At 36.9% G+C, this 15677-nt stretch overlaps 1 protein-coding gene across 3 annotated transcripts; it reads right to left on the bottom strand.

Annotated features, from left to right (window-relative positions):
- Positions 1-844: 844 nt before the first annotated feature.
- LOC148842666 (Peroxisomal membrane 22 kDa (Mpv17/PMP22) family protein) lies at positions 845-12321 on the bottom strand. 3 transcript variants are annotated; one of them, XM_088956443.1, is made up of 4 exons: positions 11880-12211; positions 4082-4262; positions 3812-3906; positions 845-1414 (listed from the first exon to the last, which is right to left on the bottom strand). In XM_088956443.1, the coding sequence occupies exons 2-4, from the start codon at positions 4234-4236 to the stop codon at positions 1401-1403; spliced, it is 264 nt and encodes an 87-aa protein (XP_088812569.1). In that variant the 5' UTR covers positions 4237-4262; positions 11880-12211; the 3' UTR covers positions 845-1400. The 3 variants fall into 3 exon arrangements, with proteins under 3 accessions (XP_088812569.1, XP_088812570.1, XP_088812568.1); XM_088956444.1 differs by lacking the exon at positions 11880-12211 and adding an exon at positions 4355-4479; XM_088956442.1 differs by lacking the exon at positions 4082-4262 and having other exon boundaries at positions 11880-12321.
- Between the last annotated feature and the right edge of the window lie 3356 nt (positions 12322-15677).

Genomic DNA, 15677 nt, shown 5'->3' with positions numbered 1-15677 from the left:
CTAGTGATGGTGGATTCATTTCTTTGTTCTTTAAGTAGTTATCTTTCAAGTCCTTTTTGCTGTCTGTCACAATTGCCCCCACTCCCTATCAATAGAACGCTTAAATCCACTACCCACCCAATATCAAGAAAGGGAAGAGACCTCTCTCACCAAAAGAGAAATGTGGAGAATCATTTTCCTGCTTCTCATCTCGCATGCTCATAATTGGCTTTTCCATTATATTGGCCGAGGACATCCACCAGAAGGTTACACCTGTTTAGTTCTAGTTTTGTCCATCTTAAATTTTAACATTTCAGTCATTTCCTCTTAAAAAATATAAATAGAACAATTGAACATTAAAATTTATATATTTATAAATATTAATAAGAACAAAATTGGTCTCCCCAGATTAAAATATAAATGCATATCTTTAATTCCATACTTTTTCCAAATCTTAGTTCACACCTTACAAAGCTTTCAACGTATTTCTTATACTTATACCTCATTTATAATCAAACTTCGATGAGTTTTTTTGTTTTTTTAATTTGTTGGAGACTCGGTAGTGTATCGGTATCCATGTGTATCCCTAATCCCTGTCTCTTAAACTTGTCTTTCCAATACTCCTTGTATTTTTTATATCTTGAACCTTGCCTTCCATTGACAAGGTTAGCAAAGGAAGCTACTTTCAAGGTAAAACCGATGGCTTTTTCAGATTATCAGAACGGTTCCGAATATTTAACATGTTGATGCCTTTAACTCGATTAAAGACATGAGATGTAATTAAGCTAAGCCCTGTCGAATGCATGATTGAGGTTCTAACCGCAGAAATGTTCTCTTTTGTGTAGAAATGAGCAGGCTCAGAATATAAAGGCTTGAAGACACTTTGAATCAAATTCCATGAACCCCAACTCTAAAAACCAATGTTGGCATTCAGGGTCTTCTGTCAACTTTACATGAATAATCTTGACAGGAAATATGAATTGCAATTCACTTGAGGGAGAGGGATACGGTAAGGATTATAACAAATGATCAATGCTAGCTTTCTCGTTCTTCCAAAGCTAGGAAAGATGTAAACCACTGTTTCCAAGGAGCATCCTCTTGCTGTTCAATCCATGATAAAAAGGTACTATCCAACAAGCAGAAGACGTTCACATAGAGGAGTTGGTACCTCACTGGAACAAAACGGAAATTTGCAACTTGAAGGACTGGCCATATCCCTCCCTCCAAAATCAAGGCCGGAAGGAAATCCCGCTTTACATCTTCTTTCACCTGAGCAACACTCTTGCCAGTTGAGAAACCAATATAAGTGAAAAATATGAACAGATCCAGGGGTCCAAAAATTAAGGAATCCATTGCCACTTTTGTAGCAACAAACCGTGGTGATCTTGGTTGTAGATGAAGTTGCATCCTTATGAATCTGTCTAAGCCCTCATACCTACAAAAAGGCAAACAAAAAGCAATGAAAAGAATTCATTTTGAACAAGATAATACCTTCTTTCCTCTGATGCAACATCAATAATGAGTTATTGAGCTATATAACCACCGTATTTTAAGAGAATGTACTTAAGAGATTTATTGAGTACTTTGATTTCTGGTCCAAATATCACCCAAATAATCCAAAGAATGTTACAAGGGCAGTCCATATTCCATTTAAAATTTTTGCAATGATGTATTTGTATGCTTCAAACAGGTGAGAAGTAGAAATAAAAATAGAATGAGAACATGGTGAGACCTCACAAGTCACAATATCCATAATTCCATACGACACCAGGCTCATGTACTTGATCAAAATTTGTGAATACAACTGTGGTGCAAGGCAATAGAAAAAAAAATGTTATTTTCCTTCAATTTTCAGTTTTTTGACAAACTAAGTTTGGTTTCACTTTGAATAACCTTTTAGAAGCAACAAAATACTAACTGATACAAGGTTTGAGTGGCAGAGGCAAACTAACATGGGAGTTGGTGTTGGCAGCAGTTGCATAGACTTGATGGACTGAAAGGAACAAAAGGATCTTCCATGGGAAGGACAGGAGCAAGGAGGAGCTCATTAGAAGTCCCGTTGGCAAAATCAGTTCCTGGGTCTCTATTTCTAGGGAGTTTACTCAGCAAACAACTTGGTAGCTTCTCTCAGTCTGTTTGCTTGTGGGATCTCTGAGAGGTTTGTGTATTTTGAGGAGCTGGCTGTTGTTGACCCACAAGTGTGTATTGTACATTGAGATTTTGAACTGCCATTGATCATGGGTTCAAAAGTTCTGTTCGGTCCCCTTCTTTGGGCTCCATGTTTGGCACATTTACAGAATCATTTTACTACCCTTGTGGGATCTCTGAGAAGTTTGTGTATTTTGAGGAGCTGGCTGTTGTTGACCTGCAAGTGTGTATTGTACATTGAGATTTTGAACTGCCATTGATCATGGGTTCAAAAGTTCTGTTCAGCCCCCTTCTTTGGGCTCCATGTTTGGCACATTTACAGAATCATTTTACTACCCATTAATTTTTTCTTTCAAAGAAAATATTAGTGCTCAAGTGAAATTTTTTATGGTTTAACCTGTGAATCTTCAATATATATCAGCGCAATCATAAATATCCATGAACCACTGATAGCTATAAGACTTGCATAAATTGAGTAGATTAGATGATAATAAAGTCACTAACATTTAAAAATTGTATATATTCATTGAACTAGGTGAATGAACATGTATATTAAGCTTTTTTTGTATAGTAGTTTCTTTCCAACTTTAACCTTTACCTCCCTTTGCTTCCATTTTCCTGTCACAATTTAATATTTACTGAGTTTCATTTACCTTAAGAAGAAAAGAATAAAGTTCTCTCTCTGACCACTTTTTTTACTCTCTTAACCACTTGAATCCATGCACTCCCACTGAAGATTACAAGAAATTCTAATTTTCAACATCCATGGCTTCTGTATTGGAAACTAGGGCTGTCAATGATACCTGATTATCCAAATCTAAGTTCAAAAACTACTATAATTAAATAGGATTTGGGACTTTGGGTCTCAGAAAAATGGATCCATTTATAATATGGATTGGATATGAATCTATCCAAGGGCTATTTTGTGGTGTAATGGTAAAATATCGGGCTGATAAGCATCAGAATACAAGTTTTTCTATTAGTGGCCGTTGTGCAAAAAATATTGAAGATTGCCCCTCTCAAGACCCCATATAGCAGTAACTGACATTGGGTAATGGCCTTTATATGGATCTACCCCAATCCAATCTGATTAAGACCCAAGTCTGATAATATTAGTAATTAGATTGTAAGTGCATATGTTTATAATAAAACCAACATATATTCACTAATAAAGTTTGTTCAAGCATCACATTTTTTAAAGGCTCATAAGTTCATGTCCATAGAGATTGGCTATATTGCATATAATTCATTAGAAAGTTTCTATATTCTTCTGCTACGGTTGGACTGTATAAAATTATTTCTCTTTGTAGCCAATAAGCATTGTGTGTGAAGGCCCCTAAATAATTCCTCCCTTTTCTTGATTTTATATCATAATCCATCCAGTATTTCTTTAATGCGGCCACATGCATCACAGTAATTGATTCAAGTATTGGGTTACTTATCCAACAACTCAGTTCCAAACAAATCAGTTAGATAACCAGGATGTTAATCCTCCATATGCACAAACTCATGTATGATTCATGTTGTTCTTCCTTCATTCCAATAGGTTAGTTCTAACGTGGGCAGGTGCCATAGGAGCTTCCCCACTGTTTAGGACCATGGTCATTTGTTTTTCTATCGTACTTTACTAAAGAAAAGAGGTACATGATGGAGATAGAGGCAGGACTAAAAGGTAAACACTAACCAGAAATGGCCAACTGGTCCAACAAATCCAAACCCAAACATGCTTGTGATAGCCACTCTTCTCCAATTGATCTTGAATTCTTCATCTGTATCTGTCTGTATAAAGCAGAGATTGTTACAAGGTGCCAATCACCTATCTTGGAGACAAGATATGCATGCAGAAGTGAAAATCATGACCAAAAATACAAGGAATTTTAAATTTATGCCCTTCCAGTAGTTTGTATATGTAAAACATTTCCATATCATCACATATGAAAATGGTCATAGTTACCTAAAATTGCATGCTACAATTATCAGCAACCCAAACATGCTTGTTCTCACAGATGGATGAAGCAAAAGTGTGTCATCTGCATAACTTGGTTCTAAGACAGGAAACTTGGCATAACTCCGGTTGAAAAATGATTCATCAACAAGATGCAAGAGCATGCACCTTGGACGTTCATACCATAAAACTGAAATCATTTAAAGAATAGTATCACAAGAAAATGAAAAGCTACTTCCTTTGTCCCTTAACAAATCAGCTGTTAATGGAAAAGGACCATACAGGAAACTTTGATAAATAGGCTAGGATTTGACTTCCATCATCTGATAATGACAGGAAAACCTGTCATTCAGAAAACATGTTAAGTACAGGAGATGCCTATATGCTAATATCTGTTCAACAGAGCAGGTTTTTCTTCTTCCTAATGCAAGTTGGATTTTCTCCTCATATCATATTCATATCAAAGCCCTACTTGACAAGTAATTTTCCTCCTACAACAGTTTTTGTGGTTTTTCAACCACCATAGAAGGTCACTTTCTATTTTACAAAAAGATATTACTTCTTATTCAAGAAGATGAAAATGTTTGGGTATATTCTCAATCAAACGACCCCACCTAAAAATATTAAAAGTTGATGAAAAGAATTCAATAACCACAAAAAATTTTGCTGACCTTTAACTTGTATTATTGATTGAAAATGCAATACAATAGGAAGAGATTGACAGAATTGAAAACATACATGATTTACTTAACTGGTGCAATGTTTAAATAGTTACTCAATACATGATTTACTTAACTGGTGCAATTTTCAAAAATAAGATTTAACGACACAACCAAAAAATTTTGAGCTGGCTCAAAGCAGTCATCATCCATTAGGCAGGCATCAGGCAATACTGCTGCTCCACATATCCACAATATTGTTGCCAATTCTTCATGTTATAATACCATCTTATGTATTCTTCCACATAGCACTGGTAGCTTTCACTAGAGAAATATGCCAATTCCAATAATATTTCATGTTGATACTTGGTACTCATGGAAATGGAAATATGTCATGGAATTATTAGAAAATATGTCAACATCTTAATCCATGTTTATGGAATCTTCCTGACCATATTAAAAAGAATGAGAGCATAATACTAAAATCAATGAGTGATAGAAATTCAGTACATAACACAAAACAAATATATGGGCCATGTAAAAGCTTATAATATTTCATACTTCAGCATGCTTGCTATAATATGTTAATACAAATTACAACACCATATTGACCTAATACAATATAATACATGTTTCCTTTATCCCTTTATACCAATGCCCGCATTCATACTTGTTAGATGGGATCATGGGAATTATTGTGGTGGCCAAGCTTCTTGCTCCCAATCATTTAAATGTGTCAAAAGCATACTACTTCCTTCCAGAGAGAGTAGCTTTTTTCTCTTTCCTTTTCCACCCTCGTTAAAGAAAATGCATGATAGAGAAGCCCCCTTTTCACAAATAAGCAGGATGGATCATTGATGTATAAGTATAACAGAATGGCAAAAGACATGACTAAATTCTCAGTTTCTCACATGGTCTGCAATGTTATTGGTAAAAGATGCTCCATAGTTCCAAAACTTTGTATGCAAAAGCTGCCTCCAGAAGCATGCAGAGAAAAACAAATAAGAAAAACTTCTATGCCTCAAATTTTCTTTTTTTTGGAGGTGAAGTATTGTGTTGTATTGAGTTACTATAGAAGGAAAAGAACATCAGCCCATGCACAATGAGAACCTGTACATTGGGAATATAGAAAACAAAGAAAATTCTTTGAAAAAAGGTCCAGCTTGCAAAAAAGAACTAAGATGGACACCCTGAAAGATTCTTTGTACACCCAGCCAAGAGCAAAGCAAACCTATGAGGTTACTTCTGTTTCTTCTAAGGCAGAATATTTGTTGCCAAATATATGATTGTTCCTTTCCTTCCATATTGTCCAGATGGTGGCACCAGGAAAGTATTCCATAATTATTTACCCATTCTATTCAAGCCTTCAATACTCCAACCCTGCAGCAGCTGAAGCAATGATTCCAGCAAGCAGAGGTGAACCGCAAAACAGGACAAAACCATAACCCATAGCTGAGAAGAGAAGCTACAACGCATGAAAAGCTGAATTGAGGACTCTGGGGCCTCATTGCATAAAGAGCAGAGAGAACTAGGAAGAGCCATCCCTTTTTAGCAGATGATCTATAGTTAGGCATCTATTGAGGGCTGCAGTCCATACCATGAAAGCTATTTTAGATGGGATGTGAGAACTGTAGATTCTAGCCCAGGGGAAAGCACTATCCTGTCTTGGGGGGAGAGAGATGACTGAACTGAAAAATTGCCTAATACCCTTTCATCATTTGCATAGTAATTGGACGGGAGGTTATAAATCGTAGTAAAGAACAATATCCTCCTCAAGCAGTAAACTCTCTATACTGTCTTACTCCACTGCTGTGGAACCTCTCAGGAGTCGGGACTAGGGGTGGCAATTTTTCACCCAACCCGCTGAACCCACCCAGTATCTAACCCACCCAACCCGCCCATTTACTTGGCGGGTTGGAAATGGGTTTGATCACCCATTGGGTCAATTTAAATGGGTTGGGTTGTGGATAATCATTGGGTTAACCACTAAAGATATAAGTATTAATTCCTTAGCCATTTTTTAAATTTTTTTCATTTGAATGAAATAATTTAAAATTAATGCATTAATTTTCTATTATTTATTGATTAAAATTAGTTTTGTCTCAAATCAACACACTTCACCCAAATCGACATAAATCCAAATCAACTTGACCTGAGTTTGGACCAGCTCAACTTGGTCTAAATATGAACAGACCCGAGTGCCTCAGGCTCCTCGGTTTAGTTCGTTTGGGCCAGTCAGCCAGTCCAAACCCGACCCGACCCGGGAAGACCCAAAACCCACCCCGCTTGCTTTGCCCATTTTGGACAATCCGGCTTGGATCGTACTTGCACACTCGACCCGAATTGGCCCGGTTTACTTCTCTTGACCTGTTTTGGGCCAGTCAGTTCAGTTCCAAACCCATGCACAAGCCTGATATGGGCCGGTCCAAGTCAAACCACCTTTTGACTGAACCGGTCTGGTCTGGTCCAACTGGACTGATCCAGATCTAAACGGTTCAACCACTCTTGATGTGATTAGCTCAAAGACAATCCAATTAGATAGTTCAAGTTGGTCTGACCGGTTTGAACCTAAGTGGTTTGGTCAAACCCGAAACCCGAACATAGTCAAATGGCTTCGCTGCTTGTGTAAAAATAACATGCATATAATGTGATTTGAACCTTCACCACTTGTATAAATAGCAACTATTATTACCACCAAGCTATGACCAACTTATTTGTCAATAGGGAGTTAGTTTTTTGTTTTAAATACATAAATATAAGATTAATGAGTTTGGGCAGGTTGATTGGGTTAAAGCGGGTTTGGGTTCAACCCAACCCATTTAATTTTATATAACTGGGTCATTAATGGGTTGGCGGGTTAGATGGATTGGGTTGAGGTTCAACCCAAACCAAACCCAACCAACCCGCCCAATTGCCACCACTAGTCAGGACTAACAACTTTATTGATGATCATAAAGTGGGTATCAGTTTATGATAATTTCCCAGTGAAAACTCCAAAAAGTGAAACATAAAAGCATGCTTCCTCATAAATCAATCCACTAATACATGTATTAGCTACAATCCACATGCTGAAATCATTCTGAAAAAAACTTCCATATGCTTGCACCTGACTTGAGTCATGCTATGCTGCAAATGCATCAGATGCTAAAACAGTGATTTTGATCCTTGCACTGCATGTAATATAGTTTCCTAATTAATAAACTGAATGATGTGACAAATTTATAAAAAAAAAAAAAAAAAAAGCCAATATTCTGCCAGTTATCTTTTTCTTACTGCAAATTTTTTAAACAAACTATGGGCAACAGGGCAAGTTCCAAGGGATCTTTGGTGTGAAAAGATGCTTTCTTGTTTCTATTGAAGCTTTTTTCCTCAGATGGCATCTAAAAGGTTTGAGAAAAGAAGTAAAAACAGTTTGGACTTTGGAGTATGATATTCTTTGTAATGATTTGATCTACTTGGGGCAAAACAAGTGTGTGTATCTTTCAGGATAAAATCTGTACAGATGAGATGCTTTCAAAAAACAAAAAGGATCTATGGCATGTTATGTGCGTAGCTGGCAACTCAAAAACATTCCAGGGGAATATTTTATCACTCTTATTTTTATGTTGAAAGCTTATTTCCGACCAATTAATGCTTTTTGATATTATCACATTTTGTATATTCCCATTGTACAGTACCATGTTGTGCATAGTAGTACAACTTGGGCAGGCTTGTATTGAGCTTTTTTTTTTTATTTTGAATGAGCACAGCCTGAGGGGCCAGGTGCATTGTAAATTCTTCAACTCGGGTGACTAACTTGAATACTTAGTTTTTTATTTTATTTTTTTAAGAAAAATTAACTGATTATATTAAAGAGGATATTCAAAGGTACATGAGATGATGTACATCAGAAAACCAACAATTAGAAATTACAAGGCAGATTTCTATCACTAATAACAGTGTTTTAAAAGGAGTGGGAAGTGTATGCCTGGAGGCATGCCTCCAGGTGAGGCACTCCCAAAACGCCCTGAGGCATATGCCAGAGGCACTGACACCTCTGAGGCATACGCCTCATGTGCTTTTTTCATGAGGCATGCTAGAGGCGTATGCCTCATGCACACCTCATATAAAAAGACTGAAAAAAAAAAGAATTTTAAAGGAAAGGAAAAGAAAAGAAAGGGAAGGGAAGGGAAAGAAAAATAAAGAAAGAAAAGAAAAAAAGAGAGAAAAGGAAAGGGAAGGGAAGAAAAGATAAGGGGAAAGAAAGTGGTCTGCCACCGGCCCTTTTGGTTGGGGGCTTCGCCCCCCCGCCCCCCTTTCAACTAGTGTTGTGCATCTTTATTCTTCATAATATAAAAGATTTTTATTAAAAATAAAGAAAAAAACGAGATCCCCCCTTCCTCTTCTTCATCTTGACCCCCCTCCTCTTAAAGAGGCTTACGTCTCCTTGTGTTCGGGAGGCTTATGCCTCTTACGTTCGGAACTACACCTCATGCCTCTAGGTAGTGGAATGCCTCACGTCACGCCTCCGTGTTTTAAAACATTGCTAAATAAAGCTTCCCTGTGGGTACCCGACTTGGACAACTGATCTGCCAAAGAGTTTAACTCTCTAGGAACAATTAGGTGTACATGGCTGTTGACGTATTCATCTGATACTTATACATTACCACAATACTTTACCTTTTCATAAATAAATAAGTATTTGAATGCTTGGGTATTTGCCTTTTTTTTATCTTGTGGAAAAAGGATCATACCCTCTGTGACATACCAATGCCTTTGTGATAACTTAAGCTCCAAAATATGTACAGAATAATAATATCATGAGAGCTGTTCAGACCACAGGTAGGAAGCCGCAGGTTAAGGTGTGAAAATCCAAGTTGAGGAAGTCAACCATGACTTCCAGCAGTATCTTTAAAAGTTACCACCAAAGATGGCATCCTGTAAGTTATAAAAGTGAAAGGAATGTGACACAGCTAGAAGCCAAATCTGAGCTGCATACAATTATAATAACAGAAGATCAACTCCTTGTTAGGACACCTATAGGGAGTTTCCCTACCAAAAGAATGAATATAAGCTATGTTTTTTTCAAAGGGGAGTTGTTGAGTTGAGACCAATAAATGTCACCTTGGCTCCACATAGTTGGCAAAATTTTACAGCATAAGTGTTAAAATGGCACTCTCCAAATAACATCCAAAATTAAACTAAACCAATTGGTCCTGACAAATACAGTTGTCAAAGTGCCACCTAGACACCTACCTAGTCAACAAGGTGCCTAAACGCCAGTGCTTATTCAAAAAAGGTGCCAATCTAGCCAACAAGGCACCAATCTAGGTCACAAAAATCAAGACAGGTGCCTTATTGCAACGTTATTATTATGGCTACATATTGTTACTATGTTTGTATATATTTTGATCAATCATACAACCTATATATATATATATAGAATGTTTACATATTGTTACTATGGCTACATATTGTTACTATGTTTGTATATGTTTATTAGTACTATGTATATATATATATATATATATATATGCTTTTGTTTAATAATTTTAAAATTAGAACATAAATGACCTGAAGATTATAAGAAAAGAAAAAGAGAGAAGAGAATGATAAAGAGTTTTCTTCTTTTTTCTATAGTCTCTCTCTCTCTACCTCCTGTCCTATCTTTCACATTACGTAGAAAAAGGACTCTACCTGTTGTTCTTCTTTTCCTTTTTTACTACTCTCCCCCTCTCTCTTAATTTTTTTATTAGTATAAAATTATAGCCTTCTGTAGTTGTAAATAATTTTGTTGACATGCAATTGTTCTATTAAGTATTTATTACGTTATAATATTGGGCTCGAAATATTAAAGTTAATTGATTTAAATGTTATTGTCTTTTAGATATAATGATTTGCTATGTTTTGAGAGGAAAGTTAACATTATTAGTAAAGAGTATTTCCTTTCATTCAATTCAGCAAATATAGGGAGCTAAACTAGAATTTAGCTTTTTCTTTTTAAAATTCTATAACCTAGGTGATCCATTGTCGCCTAGAATTTCCTAGAAACCTTGACAACTAAGCTAAAAAGGTATTTTCACTAATCTATGAGGCATTTAATCTAAGAAAGAAACAAAAATTTACAATTTATGAGACATACACCACAGCCAAGGTTCAAAGTATCAATACTCTCAATACAAGAATTTAAGAGAGATGCCTATAGCTTGGCTGATGCTCTGGCTAAGCAAGGGGTGGAAAGAAAAGACTTATTTTGGGCTATGCTGTAATGTTTTCTTCATTTTTTGGGGAGTGGGAGCTAAGAGAGTTTGGCTCCCCTCCCCCTCATTGTACCCGCTTATTTATATCTTAATGAAATTATTTCAGTTATTGATAAAAAAAACCATATTTTTTTACTTTATATTTTAACAGTGGACATGTCACATCAGTATTTAACATATAAAACAATTAAAATAAACAAACTCTTATTTATTAGCATATCAATGACCCTGAAGATCAATACTTATTGTTTGATCTCTATAATACATATCGATACTTTGAACCTTGCCCACAGGCAATATAGCAATCAATGCGAAAAACGTACCATTGTATGGCTATCCTATAAAAGCTAGAGAAACTGATCAAAATCATCTGAAGCATAGAGGGGACTAAAAACAACTGAAATCCTACATAAAGAAATATATATAGCAGCTAAAGGTAAATTGCATTATCCATAGTAAAACCACACAAGGGGCTCCATATGGGAAGAGTGCAAATACAAATATGAAAGGTTCATGAAAATGACAGCATGTGTATTTGCATTCTTCCCAAACGGAGACTAAAGAATCGAACCATTTAATTCAGCACAATTAAGGTACAACGCGGCAAATGAATATTAAATAAAAGGAAATCTCAACCCAGAAAACTGGGAACATCAATTAGGCAATACAACAAGAACATGGAAGAGGAAACAAACACATTAAAAATAAATCCAAGCAACGTTGCTGTAAGATATGTGAAAACGAAGCAGATGCCTATTAGACAAAAAAAAAAAACAAAATGAGGAAATCATTAAGAATAAGAGAAATGAAAGGTACCCATCACATAAAACAATGAATTATATAACCAAGACCCATACGAATTCTTCAATTAAAAGGAAAACAGGAGAATTTCTAGGGTTTATTACTTACATAGTTCAGGCAATTTTTTTTCCTTGTAGAGTAGTGAGTAACGGTCTGGGCAGCAACATCTCCAACTCCCCAGAGAAACCCCGAGCTGACGATCTGCGTCTTAACTGGATGAACAGCCAAGCATTTCTGATACCATTTCCACAACCTAAACATCATACGAGAAAACCAATGTATTTGGGCAGCACAGTGATGTTCAAATACAAGCGAGGAGGACAGCAAGATCCTGGAATAGATTATAGACGGAGGGAGAGAGAGAGAGAGAGAGAGAGATTCCGGTGTCTATGCCCTCATTATGATCGCGCCATGACACGGGGGCTGTGACCATCCACCTCTCCGTGGATGTGTATATATTATTTTATTATATTCAGTTCTTCACAGCTACAGGTTCAATGCTCTCCCAACCAAGACCGAATCTGCTCCTAACAGATGGCGTCTCACACGCACAACCTACCATGGAAACATCTTCCGTATTAATTAATTATTATTAACGGGAGATGTTGCCAATGCACGGTGGATGTGCATGTGAGGCGCCTATTTGTAAGGAGCAGATCCCGTCTCCTCTCAGCCACAAAGTCTACCTACACCTCTGCTCTCACAAGATAAAATGGACGTGAATTGGGAACATCTGTCCATAAATTTTATGATAAGTGAGATATTCCCTGCCCATAATACGTGTTTTACACGTCAAGCACGGCATACCATGTCAGATCTGTACATAATGACTTTGGTGTGATGGGATCTGCTCCTCACAAATGGGAATACTTGGAAGTTGGAACAGGAAAAACCATAGCTCAAAATAGAAAAACTTTAGTTGTTGGGGTCCACAACCTATGTTATTGAGAGAATTTATGGGAATACCACATTACGGTGAGAAAGGGTAAATTAATAATTACATATTAATTTATTTTTATTAAAAATCAAAGCGATAAACTGCTCAGAACATGTCTAGCCCAGAAATTATCTCAAGTCTCGACAGCTTATGCTATCGGCCCCAACAGCCAAAGTTAAAAGTGGGATCTGCTTCTCACAAAGTGGCGCCTCACAGGCGCATTCACCATGTATTAGAAATATCTTCCATAAATAATAACTAATAAGTACAGGAGATATTCTTAATAGATGGTATGATATGCATGTGAGGCGCTAATTGTGAGGAGCAGATCCGGTCTTCCAAAGTTAACCCGCCCACAACCCCTCCCAAATGAGAATTGGGACTTCATGTCATCAAATCACGTTCCAATTAAACCCTATCAATATGATCTGACACGTTACATTTCACCATCAAAATGGAATCCATCGACCTCAGCGCCCTACAAGACATCTCAACTGTGTATTAGTAATATTTCCCAATGTGCACATGGGGCGGCAGTGGAGCTTGCTCGGTGGGGCGCTGATGTGACTTTAAACTCATCATACAAATAGGACCTATTATGTGAGTGCGCGTTCTGGTGCACCGAATGCGTGAACCCGCCCATTACAGGCGACCATGTCAGCGTAATAAAAAATGTTTAATGTTAATAGGGCCAATTACAGGCGACCATGTCAGCGTAATGAAAAATGTTTAATGTTAATAGGCCTTTACCGTTGGCTGAGGGTGTCCGGTTGAACCGGATATGAAAGGACAAAAAAACTAAAAACACATTTTTAATTAACTTGGATATTCGATCTCCCTCACCTAGAAACATCCATTAGCGATCTCATTGCATACCGGCAACGGTGACTTACGGGAGGAGTGTAGGGAGCTTCACCGATCGAAGTGTTTCGAAACATCCGAAGCCAACTGGGGTGCAATCGCCAAGTGGTACATGATGCCGTAGAAGTTGGCGGTCTCCACTGTCATCATCTGGAGCTGTTACGCCTTCTCTTGCATGAAGCAACCCAGAGTGAATCAAGGCCTCGGCCGTGCCATTGCCGACGCGGAATCAAAATTTACCCTTTTCTTAACATTTACTATGCAAAAACACCTGGATTGAAATCCCTCTCAACCATCCTCCCCGGAATATTTCCAACACCTTAGACCTGCTCCACCCCTTGTTGATTCCAAGAATAGCCTCAAATTGAGCCATGCTTGTTCAATTAACACCAATCCTTCTCTTAATCCGAGTAACGTGGAACTAACATTTATCTGGTTTGCAAGCTTATAGCTCAACCCACATCCAGCCTTGCACACATGCGTTGGCTTCCCACAATTTCAAGCAATGGGGACAACCGATTCACCTTTGTCATCCCCATCGGCGAATGTGGTCAGTTTGTCCTTCCACCTTTTCTTTTTCTTTTGTAGTTTTTTCTATGAAGTTTCACGAGGTTGTTCCCTGGTGATTCTTGGCTCCACTTCAGCAGACCGATTTGCTAGTAACAGAGTTGGTGTTTGTAGACAAAAATATATACTTCTTTTTCCCTTTCCTCTTTAATCTCCACTCAAACTCCATTTGCTTGATACAATGAGAACAATAGGAGCGAGTTTCTAGTATGGTCTCTCTCTCTCTCTCTCTCTCTCTCTCTCTCATTGTTTTATGATTTTGTTGTATTCGTTCTGTAATTTCAAGTATTTGACTTTTTTTTTGTATTCGTCAATGCCCCCAAATCTATTCTTCAATCAATAACTGGCTATTGATTAGTTTAACCTTTGATCTAGTTCTTTGTGTTTCTTCGTTTTGAAGTTTTTCTATTTAAGTTGTTAAATCACCTATTCATCTACGTTTTGGCACCAGTTTTTTCCCCTCAATCTATGGTTAATGGTGCATTTGTAGATAAAATGTGTCACCGGTATCATTGCGATCCTTTGTTTTAAAGCTGTCACAACTTACTTTGTTTCATCACTTCTCCTCTACCTGTTTTTCCCATTATTTTGTCTTTTAGTGGCCGGTTCAACTAATTGGACCACCGTTAACACTGCAACCCCCTTAAGTCCCTAATAAATTTATTAAGGTGATGTGTTCAATTTTTATTTGTAGGTTCATGCATCCAATGCACCCACTGGTGCATAGAACGCGAGCTCCTATCATGTATGGTGTTGAATCATATTGATAAGGTGTCAAAATTTGAATGTTAAATGGAACCTCGGGGCAAACCCAGCCAGAATGGTGATGGAACTGCAAATGTGATACATACATGATTCAATAATAAATCATTATAAGAATAAAAAAATGGTTAATAAATTAAAAATAATCAGAATATGTATTGTATGTAAACTAATTGAGTGAGATATGTAAAAATGCAAACGCAAAACGCAAGAGAAGAGAGAGGAAGAGAGATTTAAATAGTGTGAAAGAGAAAAATAAATGGAGAGTACGAGCGTGAGGATAGGAAAACATGAATGAATAAGTGTGAGAGTAACAAATTTGGGTTAAGTTGTACTAAGGCTATGTTTGATTTGAAAAAGTTTGTAAAGGTTTTTTTATCTTTTTTTTCTTAAAATCAAACACAGCCTAAAAGTAACAAATTTGGATTAAGTTGTACACTCATTAATTAGAATTTATCCAAAATTTACAAGGGTGGTTTTGATCGGTCATACTCTCAAGAGTAAGAGTGGGTGGTTATGATATCGGAAAATCTCGCTTTTGAACCTCCGATCAATCAAATCAAAATGGGGTGGGGAAGAAGGGGGATCCCAATACGAAAGGTGGGTGAAGGTTTATATTTTAGTAGCATTAATAATCTTTGTAATGGTTATCTTTTGGTTAGCTTTGGAGTGAGGATTTTTTATAGTGGGTGATCAAATTTAAAGCAATTAAAAGGGTAAAATACAAAAACCTCTCCTAAAGTTTTTAACAATAATAAAAACCTTCCCCGCTGAATTTT

The sequence above is a fragment of the Nelumbo lutea genome, chromosome 8, assembly GCF_056320005.1.
Source record: "Nelumbo lutea isolate HS-2025 chromosome 8, American lotus-T2T, whole genome shotgun sequence".
Classification (NCBI taxonomy): domain Eukaryota; kingdom Viridiplantae; phylum Streptophyta; class Magnoliopsida; order Proteales; family Nelumbonaceae; genus Nelumbo; species Nelumbo lutea.
This window is presented reverse-complemented; position numbering and strand designations above follow the sequence as displayed.

Bases quoted from the DNA above. Each gene is read 5' to 3' on its own strand.
- LOC148842666 (XM_088956442.1), bottom strand. From the start codon at position 12,035: ATGATGTTTAGGTTGTGGAAATGGTATCAGAAATGCTTGGCTGTTCAT. The intron at 3,907-11,879 runs GTAAGTAATAAA...TGCTTTATACAG, and splicing joins AAAAAAATTGCCTGAACTAT to ACAGATACAGATGAAGAATT. The intron at 1,415-3,811 runs GTTAGTGTTTAC...GCCTTTTTGTAG, and splicing joins GGACCAGTTGGCCATTTCTG to GTATGAGGGCTTAGACAGAT.